Source organism: Gossypium hirsutum, chromosome D08, assembly GCF_007990345.1.
Source record: "Gossypium hirsutum isolate 1008001.06 chromosome D08, Gossypium_hirsutum_v2.1, whole genome shotgun sequence".
Taxonomy (NCBI): Eukaryota; Viridiplantae; Streptophyta; class Magnoliopsida; order Malvales; family Malvaceae; genus Gossypium; species Gossypium hirsutum.
Genome location: NC_053444.1, coordinates 41588437 through 41606817, shown reverse-complemented (window position 1 = coordinate 41606817; position 18381 = coordinate 41588437). Strand labels below are relative to the sequence as shown.

At 33.9% G+C, this 18381-nt stretch overlaps 1 protein-coding gene across 1 annotated transcript; it reads right to left on the bottom strand.

The window, feature by feature from the left end:
• Positions 1 to 5910: 5910 nt before the first annotated feature.
• LOC107911375 (bidirectional sugar transporter SWEET7) lies at positions 5911 to 8183 on the bottom strand. Its single transcript, XM_016839220.2, has 5 exons — positions 8049 to 8183; positions 7903 to 7939; positions 6886 to 7267; positions 6418 to 6537; positions 5911 to 6340 (listed from the first exon to the last, which is right to left on the bottom strand). Exons 1-5 carry the CDS (start codon positions 8095 to 8097, stop codon positions 6152 to 6154), a joined length of 777 nt encoding a protein of 258 aa, XP_016694709.2. The 5' UTR covers positions 8098 to 8183; the 3' UTR covers positions 5911 to 6151.
• Between the last annotated feature and the right edge of the window lie 10198 nt (positions 8184 to 18381).

Below are 18381 nucleotides of genomic sequence, written 5' to 3'. Positions count from 1 at the left end.
CACTAAAATTAGCATTGCCAACATAAATGCCTTGTTTGATCACTTTCAACTAATAAAATTTATTAAAAACCCTTAGCAGTGGTGGTTCATTATGCATACAATAGTCAATATAGTAAGCCACTAGAGTCTATTAGGATAAAGTTGATAACTGACCTGGTGTGATACCATATTCATTTAAAATAACACGGAAGAAGGGATTTAGTGGCAAATGGAAATCGACTTTTAATAGAATCAGGGGTAAAATGAAACCTTTAGTGTTATCACTTAAATGACATTGTTCAGGTTACTAGAAGATATAAGCGAAATTTGGGCTTTATATACCCCGAACTTGTAAATATCGATTCATCTTATCGTGGGTGGTGCTACAAGTGATTGATGAGGACTCTACACTTTGTGAAGTATTCTCGAGACCTTGGGGCCCAAATGGAACAGGAGTCGTCGAAGTGATATTTTGTTTGGCCTGTCGCCGACCTTTTCCTCTCATTGTGCGGACCATTTTCTTTTAGGATGTTAATGCAGTAAATGGAAATGGAAAAAAGAAAAAGAGTCACCTTGAGAAAAATATGTTGCGGAAGAAGAAGCTTGAAAGGATGGGTAAGAAAAAGTTAGTGTTTTGATCGATTTCGTTAAAGTGATTGAGGAAGTGTTGTGTACATGTTTTATATAAATAAACTTGCGCGTGAACTTTACTTAGTGGAAACTGTTCAAGTTCTCCAATTAAACTTTGACAACTGTCATTTGGGTTAAGTATGTAACATTTAAAAATTTAATGCAATACACATCGAGGGTTGAAGGCACCCAATCGCATTTGGCGTAGTCGTTAATTATTAGTAATTCGTCAGGTTCTTCATGGTACAACTTGCGAGAATGAAATTTTATTAATGGGAGGAGAGCTGTAACACCCCGGTTCTAGCGGATTATAAATTATGGCACATAGTCTTAATATGGTCAGTGTAGCAAATTGGTATCCGCCCAAATATTTTTGGATGAGTAAGGTATGTGTGCAACTTGTTTAAGCATTGTGATAGTAATCCGTCACCAGGCTGACTTGTTGGCAAGTTAGAGTTTTAGCACTAAAGTATTCGCATGTTGGTAATAGCTAAGGATTTATTTAACAGGATATTTTTGTGAAGAAGGAATACGTACAAGAAAAATACGCCTTAGAGTTTTGGATTAGACATAAAGGAGCATACCAAGTGCATGAGAATGTTGTAGAAGGCTTAATTGCCTTTAAGGTCACACCATAATTGAGTCCCTACCAAGGTATAGTACGTTCGATTATACGAGCACCGTTTTAGTTAGTTCTGGAAATCAATAGGATTGATTAGATCCTCCCCTTGTCTGGTTAGACAGTAACGAAGACCTTTATTGGATTCTTTTCACCTGCTTTAGATTTTTGGGAAAATTAAAATATTTAGGTTAGGTAATTATTGTCACTCATCAAATTCTACTGTAAAGGGGATAGAGAGTTTTTGTCTAATGAGGGAGAAGACTCTCGAGATGAAATTTACTTCACTTTTACTTTATATTCTGATTCTTCCTTTTTTAAAAGTGTTGCTATTAGAATCTTAATGAACCAAACAATATTTCTTTCTCCTTTAAGAAAAAGATAAAATTCTAGATCTTTATCAGTGATCACTCTATGCCAAGTAGTGTTGCAGTTCCTTGTTGGATGTTGGATCGAGATTCAAACTACTATCTGTGGTTGTCAGGTACGTGTCTAAACTGGCTCTTGCATAGTACTGTTCATACCTTGATGTCTGTGGAACAAATCAAAAGGTGATGCCGCTTTCATGAAAGGTATAATAGGTAAGGTAACTGATTCCTAAAAGATATCTATGATTGAGCGAATGTTGTTGAGAATAATGTGTAAATCTAGTACAGAGCTTGATGAGTTTAAGCATGTGTTGAATGATGCATGAGTAATGTAAGGTGAAGCATGGTTGTACTTAAATGTTTGAAATGTATGTTATGAGATATGTGTTATATAGGTTGCTTATTATGGATTAAGAAGAATGGGCTTAGTTTGTTTCGATGTATAAAGTGTTCGCAAGTAAATATGTTTTGAAACCGAGTTCTATCATTTGTTGTGAACTTGAAAATACATGCGACACAAATTTAGCCTAGACTGGTAATTTGTTGTCATTTTAAAGGTTTAGCTTAGACCGGTAAAATTACATGTATATTAAGCCATGATAATGACACCTTCTAAAAAGGAACTAAAGGGAATGATTACCCAATGGGGTTCTCTACGTGTCCTAGGACGATGATGGGCAACCTTCACAAAATGTGAGTTTAGGCAAATCTATATCGTAAACACATTAGGAAAGAATAGCCTTTGTGGTGAGCTCTAAAAGAATAGCCTTTGTGACAAACTTTGAAAGAATAACCTTTGTGACGAACTCTAAAAGAATAAACTTTGTGGTGAACTCTGAGAGAATAACCTTATTGGCAAATTATGAAGGGATAGCCTTTGTGGTGAATCTTGTAGGAGCTTTTGTGGTGTACTCTAGATGGAATGCCCTTGTGGCATGTCTTAATAGGACTCTTAATGAAGAACTTTAAAGGATGTTCTTTGTGGCGCACCACAATAAGACCTTCATAGCGTATTCCAATGAGTTTCCCTTGTGGCGATTTTTGTATGGCTCCTAAACGTAATCAATTAAATCAATAGTGACGAAATATATCTATGGAGTATATGGTAAGGCATTTCATAGGACTAAAACATGGTCGAAAATAACATATTGAAAGGATGTAGAAAAGTAATAGGTTAATATTTAAAATGTATGCTGAATAAGGATGTGAACTTGGTATATTCGAAGGAAGTACCTATCATCTATGTAAGTGATGTTTCGAAGACACCGAATGAGAATGAAATAGTTTTAGAGTGAATTATAGTAACTGATGTGTATAAAGGGATACAACTTGATGAAGCATTCGCAAGTGACAAAGTTTAAGGTTAAGAACGATGGAATCATTTATATAAATTATCAGTTACAATGTGCAAACATGACTCAAGTAAATGATGTTTTCCTCACTAGGTCTTATGAACTTATCTGTGTGTGCTATGTTACAAACGAGTTAATGTGGGGCTGTGCTAAGAGGGACGATGCCAGAACTATGCAAAGAAGTGGTGTATTGGGTTATTATGTATACAGAATGAGTCTAGTGAGAGGTTCGAAGTCTGAATTGTTAAATAAAAATCCATACTTTGGTGTATCTACAATAGTTTAGGATTTCAATTTAGATATCGTTGTAATTTAATTACCATGTGTGGTAGTTGTATTTCTTATTGTATATACTTAGGTAATTTGGTTTGAAATCTTTAACTAAGAATGTGTAAATAATTGTAACTTATTTAAGTACATTAAGTTTTTGTATGTATTCGTTTGGTAATGCCCAAGATCTAGATCCAACATAATAGGTTGGGTTAAGGGTGTTACAGATTGTGCAGAGAAAGAAGCGGCATGAAGAGTTTGTGTGGATGAGCATTAAAGTCCAAAATTGATATTGAGATTGACCTAGTTCGATGATGCCATATGTGTTGTGGTTGGCTAAGATGGCTAGAACCAATAGGGTGGCCATTGAGGGACCGTGAGAGCCTAAGTTGGGGATGGCCAATGTGTCTAAAATTCCCATGTTGAGAAATTTAGTGTTAGGGTCGTAAGAGTGCATTTGGTGCCACATCCAGAGGGATGCATTTTTAAGTGTCAAAGGCATGATAATATTCAGTCGACAAAGGGTCATACCATTAAGGGTTTCTCAAGGTTGTAACTTGATGATTATATGTTGTGGCATTGAGTCTAAGTGTTCGATGGAGGAATGGACATAGACAATACTACATTAACGATTGAGATGAGAAAAAGTTCAAGTCTATGTTCGATATGCATTGAACAGATCATAACCTTAGGCCTTGAAGGCCCAAGATGGACTTTGAGACTGAAGTGTCAACTCGACGTAACAATTTTACTAAAAGTGTGGCTTCACGTTGATGAAGGCATTGACATAGTATGTGGGGGAAAGTGTCATAGTTTGCAAGTTACTATGCTATCAAGGTTAAACTTTCCCCAAATGATTTAAAATGAAATTAAAGTATAATAACTTGGAAGTTGGAATTTTTCGGATACCCTGCATTCTTAAAGAGATATTGTGATGTGTTGTGCAGAAGCATGTAAAAGAGTAAAATTATTGTACTAAAAAATCACACTAAGTTCAATTCCCAAGAAAGAGAGGTAGATCACAAGGATCGCTTAAGTACTAAGTCTTTCCTAGCCAGAATATTCCTTAATCGTAATTTAATAGCACAATAAATCACTACAATCACATTCACAATTCATGCAGAATAATACAATAAAGAACACAAGAATTTAACGCGGTTCAGCAAATTTTGCCTACGTCCTCGGGCACTACCAAATATATTTCACTCCAAAATACAAGTGAGAATTTACAAAGAGAGAGAGAGAGAGAGAACAATGCCTTAAGTAGAGAATGGCAAATATGAGATACAGAATGAGAGATGGTTATGCCTATTTATAGTTGAGGTTCAGGGATCAACTTGCAAAGTCACTTTACAATTAGGGACCAAATATTGCAAATATCTCAGATTTCTTATGCCAATATCTCGATACCCATATCTTTGACTTTCCAATATTTGATACACATATCTTTGACTTTATTTGATACCCATATCTTTGACTTTCTATAAATATGGATGATTTCCAATATGATGTAAACTCGGTAACTAATAAAGTTAGCTCTGCTAGTAGGTATGTTTTTATTTTAGATAGAGCAACTATTTCTTGGAAGTCTACTAAATAGACATTATCGCTCACTCCACGATGAAATTAGTGTTTATAACTCTTGACTGAGTCGGGTAAAAGGCTGAGTGGCGCAGGAATCTACTTGCAAAGATTCCTTTATGGGGGAACTTGCACCTCATGTGTCCTTATTATATGATTCACAAGCTAGCATTTGTGTTGCTCAAAACCAAGCTTACAATGGCAAGAAAAGGCATATACGAATAAAAGATGAATATGTGAGACACTTAATAAAAAATGGAGTACTCGTCATGGAGTACGTAAAATCTGAGAAGAACCTAACTAATCCACTAACTAATGGGTTATGTAGGAAAATGGTTCTTGATTCGTCAAGAGGGATGTGTCTTAAGCTCACTGGTTGAGGAATTCATGTTGGATACCCAACTTAGTTTTCTAAGTTCAATGTGGTCAAATGAAACCATAGAAAGATTCATAATGTACATATTTACCTATCAATATGATACATACTATATATGCATAAGGATGAGTTCCTTGCTTTTAAAGAGTTCATAGCCTAGAGTTTGGGTGATCCTAGTGAGACGAACTTAATGATTTCACTAATGTGTGAGGTTGAATTTCTTACTCTTGATGAATTCATATCCTAGAGTTTGGGTAGTTCTATTGATAGAGAATTGATAAATTCACTAAATTATAAAACTGAGAGGTTGAGTTTATTAAATGCTGTTAATGAATTTGTTTGCACTATATTACCAACAATTCAAACGTTAACAAGGGATTTGACGAAAAGGGAAAAGAGTTGCATGACTTTTTAGATTTTATCAACACTTGTCATGTTTCGCAGAGCTAACCAGATGAAAGGTTAGGCCCTTGTCGTCCTCTTTTTTTTCTTAGTCATTTATTTATGTTCTTTTCAGTACTGTGCACTTTTGTTTTGATTAGGGGAATTTATTCAGAAAAAAAGGTGGTGGGGAGGAGGGAAAGGGAGATTCAACTGATCACTTAGGTTTGGTTCTTAAAAATCACAACCAAATATATTGGAGCAATGAGATGTTGGTATGATGGACTCTTATCTGTTAGAGTAACGGTGAGACTACAGCATTGACAGGCACAGATGCAGATGAGGGTGTATATCTTTCTTCAACATAATCAATCCATTAACTGAAGACAACTTTGTTCTCAATAGCCCATACATTTTTATAAAAAGTCAAACATGGATTGAGAAGTCGAAAGGGATATATGTTGATAACTAAAACAAACTCGCACCCACTAATTAGCCTATATTTATAAATAATACAGACATATATAGATAGATAGATATAGTTGGACATAATTATATATATTGGAAATGGATGCATTGTTTGGGTCTCTCAAGGTTAAGGTGTTGCTCCAGCGGTCTTCTTGGGATCAACATCGCCGTTGGCGACGGCCACGTCCGACAACGAGAGATGCATCTCCATCTTCGCCTCTTTCCTTGCTGCTATTATTCTCTTTGTGGACTTGTAATATGTGGCGTATAACAATAGCTGGGCTAAACTAAATATTGTGCCCACTCCATTTGGAACCTGAAATATAAATACTTACATATATACGAATAAGGAGCCAAAAAGAAAAAGAGGTAAAAACATTAGGTATAACTTACAGCAATGAAGGGGTCAAAAGGGAGGAAAGCATAAGTAGTCCAAGCAACACCGTTGGCAAAGGAAGCCAGTGAGAGGAAAAATGGCATATACTCCACACTTTTCGTCGTAATCACCAGTTTCTGCACCATCATGATTCATTATTGTGTGTGTGTATATCTATATAGAGAGAGAGAGAATACAGCTAAGGCTGTTGGATTGAGGAATATATGCTAAACCAATAACAAAATTCTACTAATTATATACTTACAATAAGAGTGTCCAACCCACGGAAATAAATGCAAATTATTTCAGTATCATTTAGAAATGTTCATGGACTAAGCAGTCAAGCTTATCCAATCCTAAAAATATGTTTTATTATTTTAAATCATGAGTAACTATAGATCCATGAATGCGTCTAGTCTGTTAGGGACCTATGTTCCACCTAAATTCATTAGTAAAAAAAATGCATGTGCATGTATGATACTAACCATGACGGATAAAGGCGCAGCATACATCATGACATTGAACAAAATTGCTATAATTCCAACGATTATGGATCGGCGTTGAGTGGTGTGAAGGACAGTGAGGATCAGAGTGGCGAGAGCGGCCATGAAAATGAGCTCGACCATGATGATAAGTAGCACTTTGAGTCGCTTTTTCTTGTCATGACAGAAGATGAGGAAGAGGGTGAGGAAGACGACCTCGATGGCGGTCCCTGCAGCATTGATGGTTATAACAAGGATGCTGTTGGGATGCACCATTGGCAGGCCGTAAATGACCCAAACAATGCAATTGATTAAGGTTGCTAGGTATGGTACTGGGGAGAACTGCTCCACTGATCCTTTCTTCCAAATTCGAATAAAAGTTGGCCTGCAATAATAAATATGATTAGGCAAAAAAGATTACCCATTTAATCCATTGTAACTAACGTCAATAAACAAGGACCACTGCTTAATACATGTGCCTGTTCGATTAATTAAAGTATTATAACTTTTGATTTAATGTATTTGATTCATTCAAAACTTTATTTTAGCACATGGAATCATTTGTTTTATTTTTAAATTAGTTTCTTTTAATTTTTAACTTAATTCGCATAAATATTATTATCAATACAGAAGGAGATTGAACAATATGAATAGCTATCAAATTAAATTTGAAATACACAGAAGTTGGAAGGAATTTTTGTTACTTTTGTGATTATTAATGATTAATAAGAATAAATCTTTTTGAAAAAGAAATTTATTTTTGTAATTTGTAAAAAAGTTATCACTCCAATCTTTTTTTTACAAATCAATTTTCATTAGGAAAATTAAAAAAGGAAAAGAGCATTGATTATAATTTTTATATAAATCAAACCCAGTCACTGCTATGGCTAAAATATCTTTTCAGTTTCCACGGACAAACAAGGGATGTTTGTCTTTTCGTATTAGTTTTATCGAAATTTAAAAAAAAAAAATAACACTGTGCTATGAAAAGATTATGATAAAAGCCTAAGAAGAGCTTACACTGGAGACAAGAACAGGAAGAGTGCGATAACGTTCCCTGCAAAAAACCCAGAATAACCCATATTAGTTATGTAGTGATATGAAAATAGAATCTCATGTTGTAACAGGAAGAAAGTATCATAGATTCGGTGTATAAGCTAAAATACCTGTGATCCCTACTACATTTCGTATAGTGTTGACCAGGTGAGAAACCATGACTGTGAGTTGCAGAGAAAAAGAGTGGAGAGAGACTGTAACCTACGTTAGAATAAAATGTGTATGCTTTGGGAGAGTATATATACACAAAGATCGAGGGTGTTGGGGCTGGTATAAGTTGCCTCATGAATGCGAAATCATCAAAATTCTAAAGTGCTCTCTCTCTCTCTCTCTTGCTTTTTGATTAATTTCAGTTGGGGTTGATGTGGTGTTCCCACTGCATTTAAGATTCTCAAAACCATTCAACTTAGTAAATGGCTTTCCTTAAATTTAAATTCATTGCTATATTATTCATAATGCAAGGTTCATTTCCGCACTAGATTTTGTGATTTGACTCATGATTCAATCCACTAACTAAAAATTAATTTAAATCGTAGAAATGATGAAAACCAAGTAAAGTGAATAAAGAATGATTATATAAATTAAAAAAATATTAATCAATTAATTAAAATTTATTTTAATTTTATAAAATAACAAAATTTTGATTGGGTTTCAATAGTGTGAATGGCTCAAATAGCTTCCATGTCTGGATCATTTGAACAACCCCAATAGAGTTAAAAAGCCAAGATTAAGGAAATGATTTCTCATAATGATGGAAATGCATTTATCACTCTGATGCAGGGTAATAATTAATTACCTCGTGCATATATGGTAAGATATCCAAATATACATAATTCAATGATATGAATTAATTTGTCCAAATTTTGCAACTTTAAACACCGCTACTGTTACAATTAATGTGGAATACATAAAAGTGGTATAACCAGAACAGCAAGCACAGTGTTTGCTATTTGCTGATGATATATGTGGAGTTAGAATTATTTTTAGGGGTAGAATGAGATTTTATTTTATTTATAAATTATAAAATATTAAATTAAATTTTTTATAATTTTAGGGAAACTAAAGTATAATTTTTTCTCTTCTAATTTAAAATTTTAAAAATTTTTAAAAGATTTAAATAGTAATTTTTCATTTTAGAGAGACCGAGACCCATGCCAGCACCCCTATGTTCGCCTCTGGTTGCGGTGTCTGTGAATAGAGGTGGGACATGGTAAGAATATGATCAGTTAGTTTGCATCATCTAACATTCACAATAAGGATATTTTCGCGCATTAAGGTTGAAAAAAATCTGACCATAGCGTCTATGTTATCGTGACAAAGACAATAAATGAACATGAAAGGCCAAATGCTTCATGGTGATGTTGTTCAAACGTGAACAAGGGATATCACCAAAAGGGCAAAAAGTGACATGACTTTTTTAGATTGCATCAACACTTGTCATGTTTCACAAGCTAACCAGATGAGATGTTAGGCCCTTGTCGTCCTTTTTTTTTTTATTCTTTTCAGTACTGTGCACGTTTTTGTTTTGATTAGGGGAATTTATTCAGAAAAAAAGGTGGTAGGGAGGGGGGAAAGGGAGATTCAACTGATCACTTAGGTTTGGTTCTTAAAAATATATTGGAGCAATGAGATGTTGAACTATAGTTATGATGGACTCTTGTCTGTTAGAATAACGGTGAGATTACAGCATTGACAAGAACAGGTGTCTCCTTGTCAAGAAAAGAAGCATCGAATGGCTCTCCCAACATCAATGGTGAGCCTTGACTTTGCATATCGACTTATTCTTTCATCTCCAACAAGTGTGGTCGTTTAGGGCCGGAATGAACGAATCCAATTCTGATAATGTCCCTCTTTCTTCTTCTTCTTTTTTCTTTTTACATATAAATGTGGTGATTGAAACAAGTCTAAAGAAAAGAAAAAAGGAAAAATAGATATAACCGTAGAGGTCTCTGTGGTCGGGTGTAGGTGGAGTCATTGTTATGAAATTTATAAAATTTTTCATTGGAGAAGTTTGGATTTTTATTTATTTATTTGTAAATATTCATTTCATTCCATTAATCACAAAAGTTACAATAAGGCAATAAATCGTAAGTTTGTCTAGAAATGCTAAGTCAATTATCTAGGTAAACATTGTTTTTAGTTCGCTTAGATAATCAATTCACAGCTTTGTTACTTTTCTTAAACACATGATAAACTTGACAGCCGAGTATGAAAAAACAGTTTTAATTATTATCTCTATATAATACTCTTTACTTGTCCCAACAATCAGTACGGATAAAAGATATGCTGCCAGAACATGTACGTTTAAATTTTTTTTAATTTGTTTAAGAGTTAATGTATGATAATTAAATTAAGTTTTAGACAAATTGAAAGCTTTAAAATTAATTTAAAATCATTTAAAATTGATTCGAGATTGATCAAAACCCAAAACGGGACTTGAAAGATCAAAACGATTTAAAACAATGCAATGTGAGCAAAATAATGTGTAGGGTCGAAACAAAAAGTGAAGTCACAATGTGATAGATGCAAAGAAATACGATGCCTACTAGTCAACCCAAAAACACTTCAAATTCAAAGCAATTCATGTAAGGCTATTAACTTAAACACTCATGCAAAAACTATATAAATGGGTGTAGTAAAATCATTATATTGTTCCCAAATTACTATCAGTAAGAGACTCATATCCTACGATGATTAATCGGAAATCTTGTGCTTATGCTTCAAAATGGGATTAACTATCAAGTTTAAGAGTAAATGAAACCTATATGACTTCCTAATACATGTCACTAGGAATTACAAATAAAAATACAAGGATTTCATACTCTTTTAATTTTGCTATGATGATCCACGAGGTGAGTCGAGCTTCCAAAAGCAAAATAAACCTACATGCAAAGATAACGGTGTATTAAGCACGGGGCTTAGTAAGATCAATGATAAATTACAATACCTAGTGATAGGAGGTAAATGGACATATACATTTAAGGTTTTTCCATGCTCATTTTAGCTTCCTTTTGAGTGAAATCGAGTTGTTCTAGAATTAAATTGTATTTTAGGTAATTGGAGTATTTTTATGTTATTCTAGAGTTTTGGAGTGTTTTAGGTTAAGGTGTACAAAGGTTGAAGGTTCACAAGAAAGGGAGTCAAATTGTGACATGAGGCCAGGGGCGGAGCCAAGGGGGATTGGCAAGGACCCGACCTCCCCAAAAATGAAAAATTTCACCTTTAGTTCTTTTACAATTTAAAAAATTTTAAATTAGAAAATGGTAAAACTACACTTTGACTTCCCCAAGAATGAGAAAAAAATGATTTAATTCTTTAAAAATTATAAAGATATAGGCTATGAAAATGGTAAAATTTTACTTTTGCTATTATAAAAATATACAACTTTATTCTAGCCCGCTTAAAAAAAATTTTGGCTCCGCCCCTACATGAGGTTGTTTGGCGCAATGACATGAAGGATTGAGATAACAAGAAGTGGCCATGGTTCGAGGTCTCGACATTGACAAAGTGGAAGTCGCTTGTGTGAATGTGTTAAATTTAGAATTTTGTAAATTTAGATATTTGTTGGATAATGATATTTAATTCCAATTTAGATTTAGATATTACTACTAAGATAATCTACAAATTTTAATTTTGAGATAAATTTATAAATTCGGATAATCTAAAAAAACACAAATATCTAACCAGCTGCTATTATCATTTTGAATTAATGAAATTACTACTTCTCTAAAAAGAAAAATTAACTTTTATGTTTGTTTTTTTCATAACATAAAATTTAAAATTAAGGTCGTATTCTGGAATTGACCAGCATGGAATCATAACTCTAAAATTTGAAACGTTTTAAGTGGAAGAAGAACGCCGCCTCAATCTTAGCTTCTTCTTGAATATGTAATTAATTATCCAAAGCCTAACCTATTTCTTCTAAACTAGGGTAGAGTAGAGGGGGTACTCAATATTATGATCTTTGCGAGCTTTCCCATCATATATTTTTTCTCTTTTTATCTCACCTTGCATTCTTTTTTTCTTTTTTGGCCTCTTCTCTCCATGTGACTTTAAAATGAATTAAAGTTGCATCAGAAGAAATTTTATATAAAAAATCGATTTTTTATTATTAAAAAATTAATTAATTAAGAAAATGAGTTGAGAACAAGTTATTTACGAAAATGGATTGTTCTTAATGTTAGTAGTATCCGTCGGTGTTGCCTGACTCCACCCTTTTTAGGCAATCATCTGTTTTTTTTTTAATTTGGTACCACTATTGTATCAAGCAGCACCCACCAGTATATAATTTTCCAAAATACTTGTAAAATTATGGCTATATCAATTGAAAAAAAAAACAATCTAATGGTGTGTCGGGTGGCAACGATAAATTTAAAAAAACCATTAATTAAAAAATGACTGATTTAAAAAAATGATGATTAGTGCCTCGATACAACCGAGACGTGACCAAGTGGTCACATCAGCGACAATCAGGCGGCACCGGCCTAACACCTACCACCGATGTGATCACTCGATCACGCCTCGATTGTACTAAGGCACCAATCACCCTTTTTTTTTTCTCCCTTTCTTCCTTCGGTTTCATCTCCTCTATAAGGGAGGCAATGGTCCCCTTTCCCCCCGGGGGTTAAAAAAATTTTGTGGGTTGTTTTGTGTTAATGTTTAAGGGAGGAATTATTTGTGTAGAAGTAGTAGGGAGAAAGTGATAAATTTAAGGTATGTTTTTTAATGATATTTTGTATATTATATGTTTGTTTATTAAATACTTATTAAAATTCAATTTTAAGATCTAAGATTGTTTATGAAAAGTTTGTTATGTGTTGTAGGTTTAGGGGTAGATTATGATAGTTTTAAGGATAGATTATTAATATTTTTTCTTAATATTAAGATGTAATGTTTAAAGATTATATTTTTATTCGTAAAAAAATTAATTTGAGTTGGATTTTTGTGTAGAAAAAAAACATACGTTTTCTTTTTTATGTTTGTAATTTCTATAGTACTAGATTAATTATGTTAATATTTATAGAATTTTTAATAAATAGAGATTTCATATTCAAGAATATTTTTATTATGTGTATATGACCATATCGATTATTTTAATTTTTTTTGTTTAGTTGGTGATTAATATTTTTATGTTGTGATTAATAAGTTGGTGATTAATTATTTAAAATGATATGTTTATTCAATTTTATTTATGCAGATATCGAAATGGATTCTCTGGTCAGAGCAACCAATCACACATTAACGACCGGTAAAAAAATTTGTTATTTGTTGTTCATGAGGATATTTATAGAGTTGCATGTCATATTTTATTTAATTGTAATATTTAACTAATGTCATAATTTAATATGGATAGGGTGAGTACCGCGTGTTAAGGGCACGTGCCCATGGTCCAAGCTACTGGCAAGACGAACGCATTTTGCCATATTTGGATGTCACTGGACTTGGAATAACAACATTGATTCAGATGTTTGAATAGAGGGCCAACTTAATATTTGCCTTGGTTGAGCGGCGGTGCCCGAGGACCCACACATTTCATTTGTTATGCGCGGAGTGCATCGTCACCCTAGAAGATGTCGCATTGCAACTCAAGCTCCTAGTTGACGGTTATGTGGTCACAGGTTCAAGTAAAGTGTTCAAACTTGCGGCGGTGATGGTAAAGGTAGGTTTACAAGTTTGAAATTTTATTGTTTAAAGGAAAATTTCGAAACCTTGTCGGCTAGTGCCACTAAGTGGGAGAAGATGTGCGTTGCTCGGGCATATATACTGCAACTGGTAGAGGGTACTTATGTCAGACACAAATAATAATAAAGTCCACATGATGTACTTGCCTCTATTGGATGATTTGCAAGTTGTCTGTTCTTATAGTTGGGACTCAGCAGTATTAGCAACGTTGTATCGTGAGCTTTGTCAGGCGACAAAGCATGATACACAAGATATAGGCGGGTGTCTGATCTGCTACAATCTTGTGCACTATACAGGATATCATTTTTGGCATCAGTAAGTCACCAACCACATGTGTTCCCATTTGTAAATAGGTAAAAAAAACAATTAAAACTTCGATTAATAATTTTTCTTTTTATGAAAACATGTTTTAACAAGTTTTCTTTATTTTCAGATGGTTTACTTGTCTTGGTATCGGGAAGTCCGAAACCCTCGCTGTATACCGACAAATGATTGAGGCATATGTCGGGGAGGAGGTAATTTTTTTCAAAATAAAATTATATTCATGTAATGTAATGTAACACCCTCTACCCAACTCGAATTATCGAATCCGGATATCAGATGTTATGACACACAAACACTTAGCATAATTTTTGCAACTGACGCAAAACATTCTAAACATACGTTTATTTATTTTTCAACTATTCTTAAACCTAAGATTTGTAATAGAAAATGTCTAAAAATTACATCAGACTTTCAAAACAGCATATGATGTTACAACTAAAACTTTGTTAAAAACAGACTCTTCATGGTGTAGTATACTAAGTGTAATACTCCTATGATGCCCTCTGTATGCATAATATCGCAACTCAAATTGCCACCTTGGCACAATTCTGGCTTGGTCCCTCCTAGCGTACTCACTCTTGAAACGAACCTGTAACATAAATGAACATTTGTAAGTTCATATGAACTTAGTGAGTTTTAACCCAAATTACCTTGAAGCATTTCTTGTTGAATTCTTCATCTTGAAAACTTTTGATTTTCCTCTCTGTCTTTGGTGGGTACTCTTAATATCAGACGTATACATATATGTCAACTTCCATACTTAACCATCTTACACACAGTTCACTCCTTGAGTAGATTCCAGGCTTCACCACACAATATAAATATCATTCCTTTTCGAAAAATGAATACACTTCTCAAAAGGATATTCATATAGAACCTACCTTCGACATATTCTCACTCAGTCGGATGTTGAATACAGTTCACAGGATGGGGTACTCAAAGATACTATTCTTGGTGGATACTTATAGTAACTGATCTTTTAAGATGAACTTTATACGGACCCTACATTTGGTAGATTCTCATATTGAATTAATAACTATCAGATTATCAATAAAATCATGTCTTAAATCAATCCAGATCATAACTTATTTTGATGGATGAAATCTTTTAAGTCATCCCAAGGAATCCCAGACAACCATGTTACATATATGAGAACACTTTTATTTGATGGACAACTTATACTTTAGATAACATTTTTATATATGGTGTGAAACACTCAGATTTGACAGATACCAGATAATTCATATTACTTCCTTATGTAACGTAAGCAAATTCAGATCTGACAAACTCTTAGGCCACTCATAATTATGATTACCCCAGATTGCCTGTACTGACAGCCTACTATGGCGGATTCACCCTTCAGAAACACTGTTGAGAACTCTTTCAAGAAATGCCTTTAAGTCATATTCAATTTCATCATAAAGCTATCGAAATAAAATGTTTCCAAACTTACTCAGATCTCTACCATAGAGTTATCCAGTGAAGAAGTCTCTAAACTTACCTTGATTTCACCACAAAGGCGGATATCCAGATCTTGCCTCAAGGGTGTTACAGAATATGCTACAAAGACTTTACAGAATGCGCCACAAAGGTTTTGCAAAATTTTCCAAAAAGGTTTAACAGAACATTATGTGTTTATTGTCCTGGCGGACTATCTTAGAGAGTGTCATGGGTTTCTCCCACATAGTTTTATACATATCTTCATGTCTTGATCTACTAGTCCAGTTTGATTCTCGCTGAAGGCATCACCATGAGTATTTTCATTGTCATATAATACCATGGGTCTCAGCTACATGGTCTTATACATATTCATGTCGTGTTCTGCCACTCCGGTTTACATCTCACTAGAGGTTACACCATGAGTATCCTCATTATCATATGATGACATGTGTCTCTACTGCATGGTCTTACACACATTTTTATATTGCGATCTACCGGTTAGGTTAGTAATGTACCTGCCTTACTGGAGGCATCACAAATGTTCATGTTACTCACTTAACACAAAATCCACTTACCCAGATTCGTTCACACTTCTGACGAACTCATATTCTTTCATACCTAATTTCATAAGCATACATACATCATCTTAATCATGCAACAACTCATATATCTCATTTGTAATTATGCAGATTCTTTATGATAATTCACACACATACACTCACCAGCTATCTAAGAAGACATTAACATTTGATCTACCATTATAAACTAACATGGTAGAGTCAGGACAAAGACTTACTTGGAATTCACATATACTATAGCTCAGAGTTCCAAATCCAATTGTCCTTTCCAAACCATCAACAACAATTGCTTAAAAGAGCATGGAACTTCCACTAAAATCTCATTTATAATCGATTTACTAATATATCGATTATAGACAACCCCAATGCAGGGCCTCTTATATATACCCTAGTATTTATATGCTTCTTAACACCCTTACTCTTTCAAAATCATAACATGTAGAGTTATCAGACTTACTAGCAGGTTGTCCACTGATTAACCCAAAAACCTTAACTTCCAAGTTAACGAAGAGGAAAATAATGTTTAGATCTAAGAAGAAGAATCAGAGGGTGCAACAGAAAAAAGAAAAACCATCTCCTTATTCTTTTCTTATTATATATATGCATATACTCAGCTTCTCATAGTGGATCTTGATAAATGGCCAAATTTATTGAAATTATCATTTGTTTTCCTACTAAAATCCTGGGGCAAGTAGAGGAAAATCTGGTGAAGTAGAAGTTTAAAGATAGGTTAGTCAAGAAGAGAGTCAAATTATTCCAATCGACCCTTAACTAATCCCATTACGAGAACCAACTAGAATAGTGTTCATACAAACAGGAAGTATTACACCTTGGCAATGATTCGCGTGTGGTGTGGTTTTAGAGACAGTTTAGTCCCTTACAGTTTTCTCATATACTTAGTAGATGCTTCATGTTCAGCCAAAACTTTGAGATGTACCTTTCATTTGTAGTATTCTTTATTCAATTGAATAATACCCCTAAATGAAATCCTTAGATACTACTATGAACGAAGACTTTATGCGCCAATTTTAGTTTGCTAGAAACCTATAAAATGGTGGACTATGCTACCATAGTGCGCCAAAATAGGTAGCCTTCACGTCTATTTGCCTTCTTCTCGGATCCACCAAATTTGAGGTATGACATATAATTACTTTATTTATGTTATTTAACTTATGTCATTATAACCATGTTATTAATTGTGCAGTTCGTTTGGATGTCATATACATCGTCGGACATTAGGGATGTCATTCCTCCATTGTCTTACAACCATTCACTTGTGTGGTGCATTAACACACCCGTGTTAAACTTTTCAACTGTTGAGTGGTACAATTGGGATCGAGTTCTACCACCTTGTTGTTCCACCACCGCACTATTCTGCCCATCCAACATTCAGATCGAAGCCAAACTCGTGTATAAATGATCACCTATCAACAGACGCTCTCGGAACCTTCGTACACGGGTCTTGAACTCCATATTGTTGACTTAATGGAGTGACATCTTGAACGGGCTGCACATATGCTAACTCAGCAACCAACTCAACTTGTTCAGCATTCACGTTTCTAGTCGAGCAATAAAGTGCAATCATTATCTCCACATCTTCATAATCTACAAGTTTCATCTCAGTATATTTCCATGGATTTGACAAAACTAGAAATTTGTAGAATAGTCTTGACATCCTCCTCCTACAACGTCGATAAATTTTTGCACTAATCTTTTGTTTCATATAAACTTTTACATTCTTATTAAACCTCATTCCTATTTGCTGACAAGATTCAAAAATACAACTGTAAAATTACTTCCTCGAAATGAACGTAAATGAAGAATTGAGTATTCATCTTCGATTCTAAATCTATAAAATAAATTAAATATAAAAAATAGATCCTGCTGAAAAAAATATAATTACATACAAATAATTACAAACTAACCTTACATACTTCAACTTGATTTTTGCCGTCTAAAACATAAATATTTCTTTTCTTTTCTGTTTTCTCCTCTTATACTAAACAAAAATCTTTCTTCTTCTTTTTTTCTTTACTTCAACAGACAGTAAAAACTTCTACTGAAATAAAAACTCAAAACTACACCAGAAACAGATTTTTGGTTGGGGATGGGATATATATAGTGGGTGGTGCCGCCTAACAACGTCACAAGACCACTAGTGTCACCTGACACATCGGCGGTACCACTAATAAATTAAAAATTTTCTGATTTCCTTTTTTTCCCCCGACAACCTTCTTTTTAAAAAAGAAATTGTACCGGTACCACCTGACGACACCTATTAAAAATATTTTTTTTGTCTCAAATTTTTTTTGTTTTTTACTATGGTTTTTTTAAAATTTGACTGTTGTCACCTGACACACTGAAGACACCATTAAAAATATTTTTTTCTGCCATTATACCCGTATTTTCACGGATATTT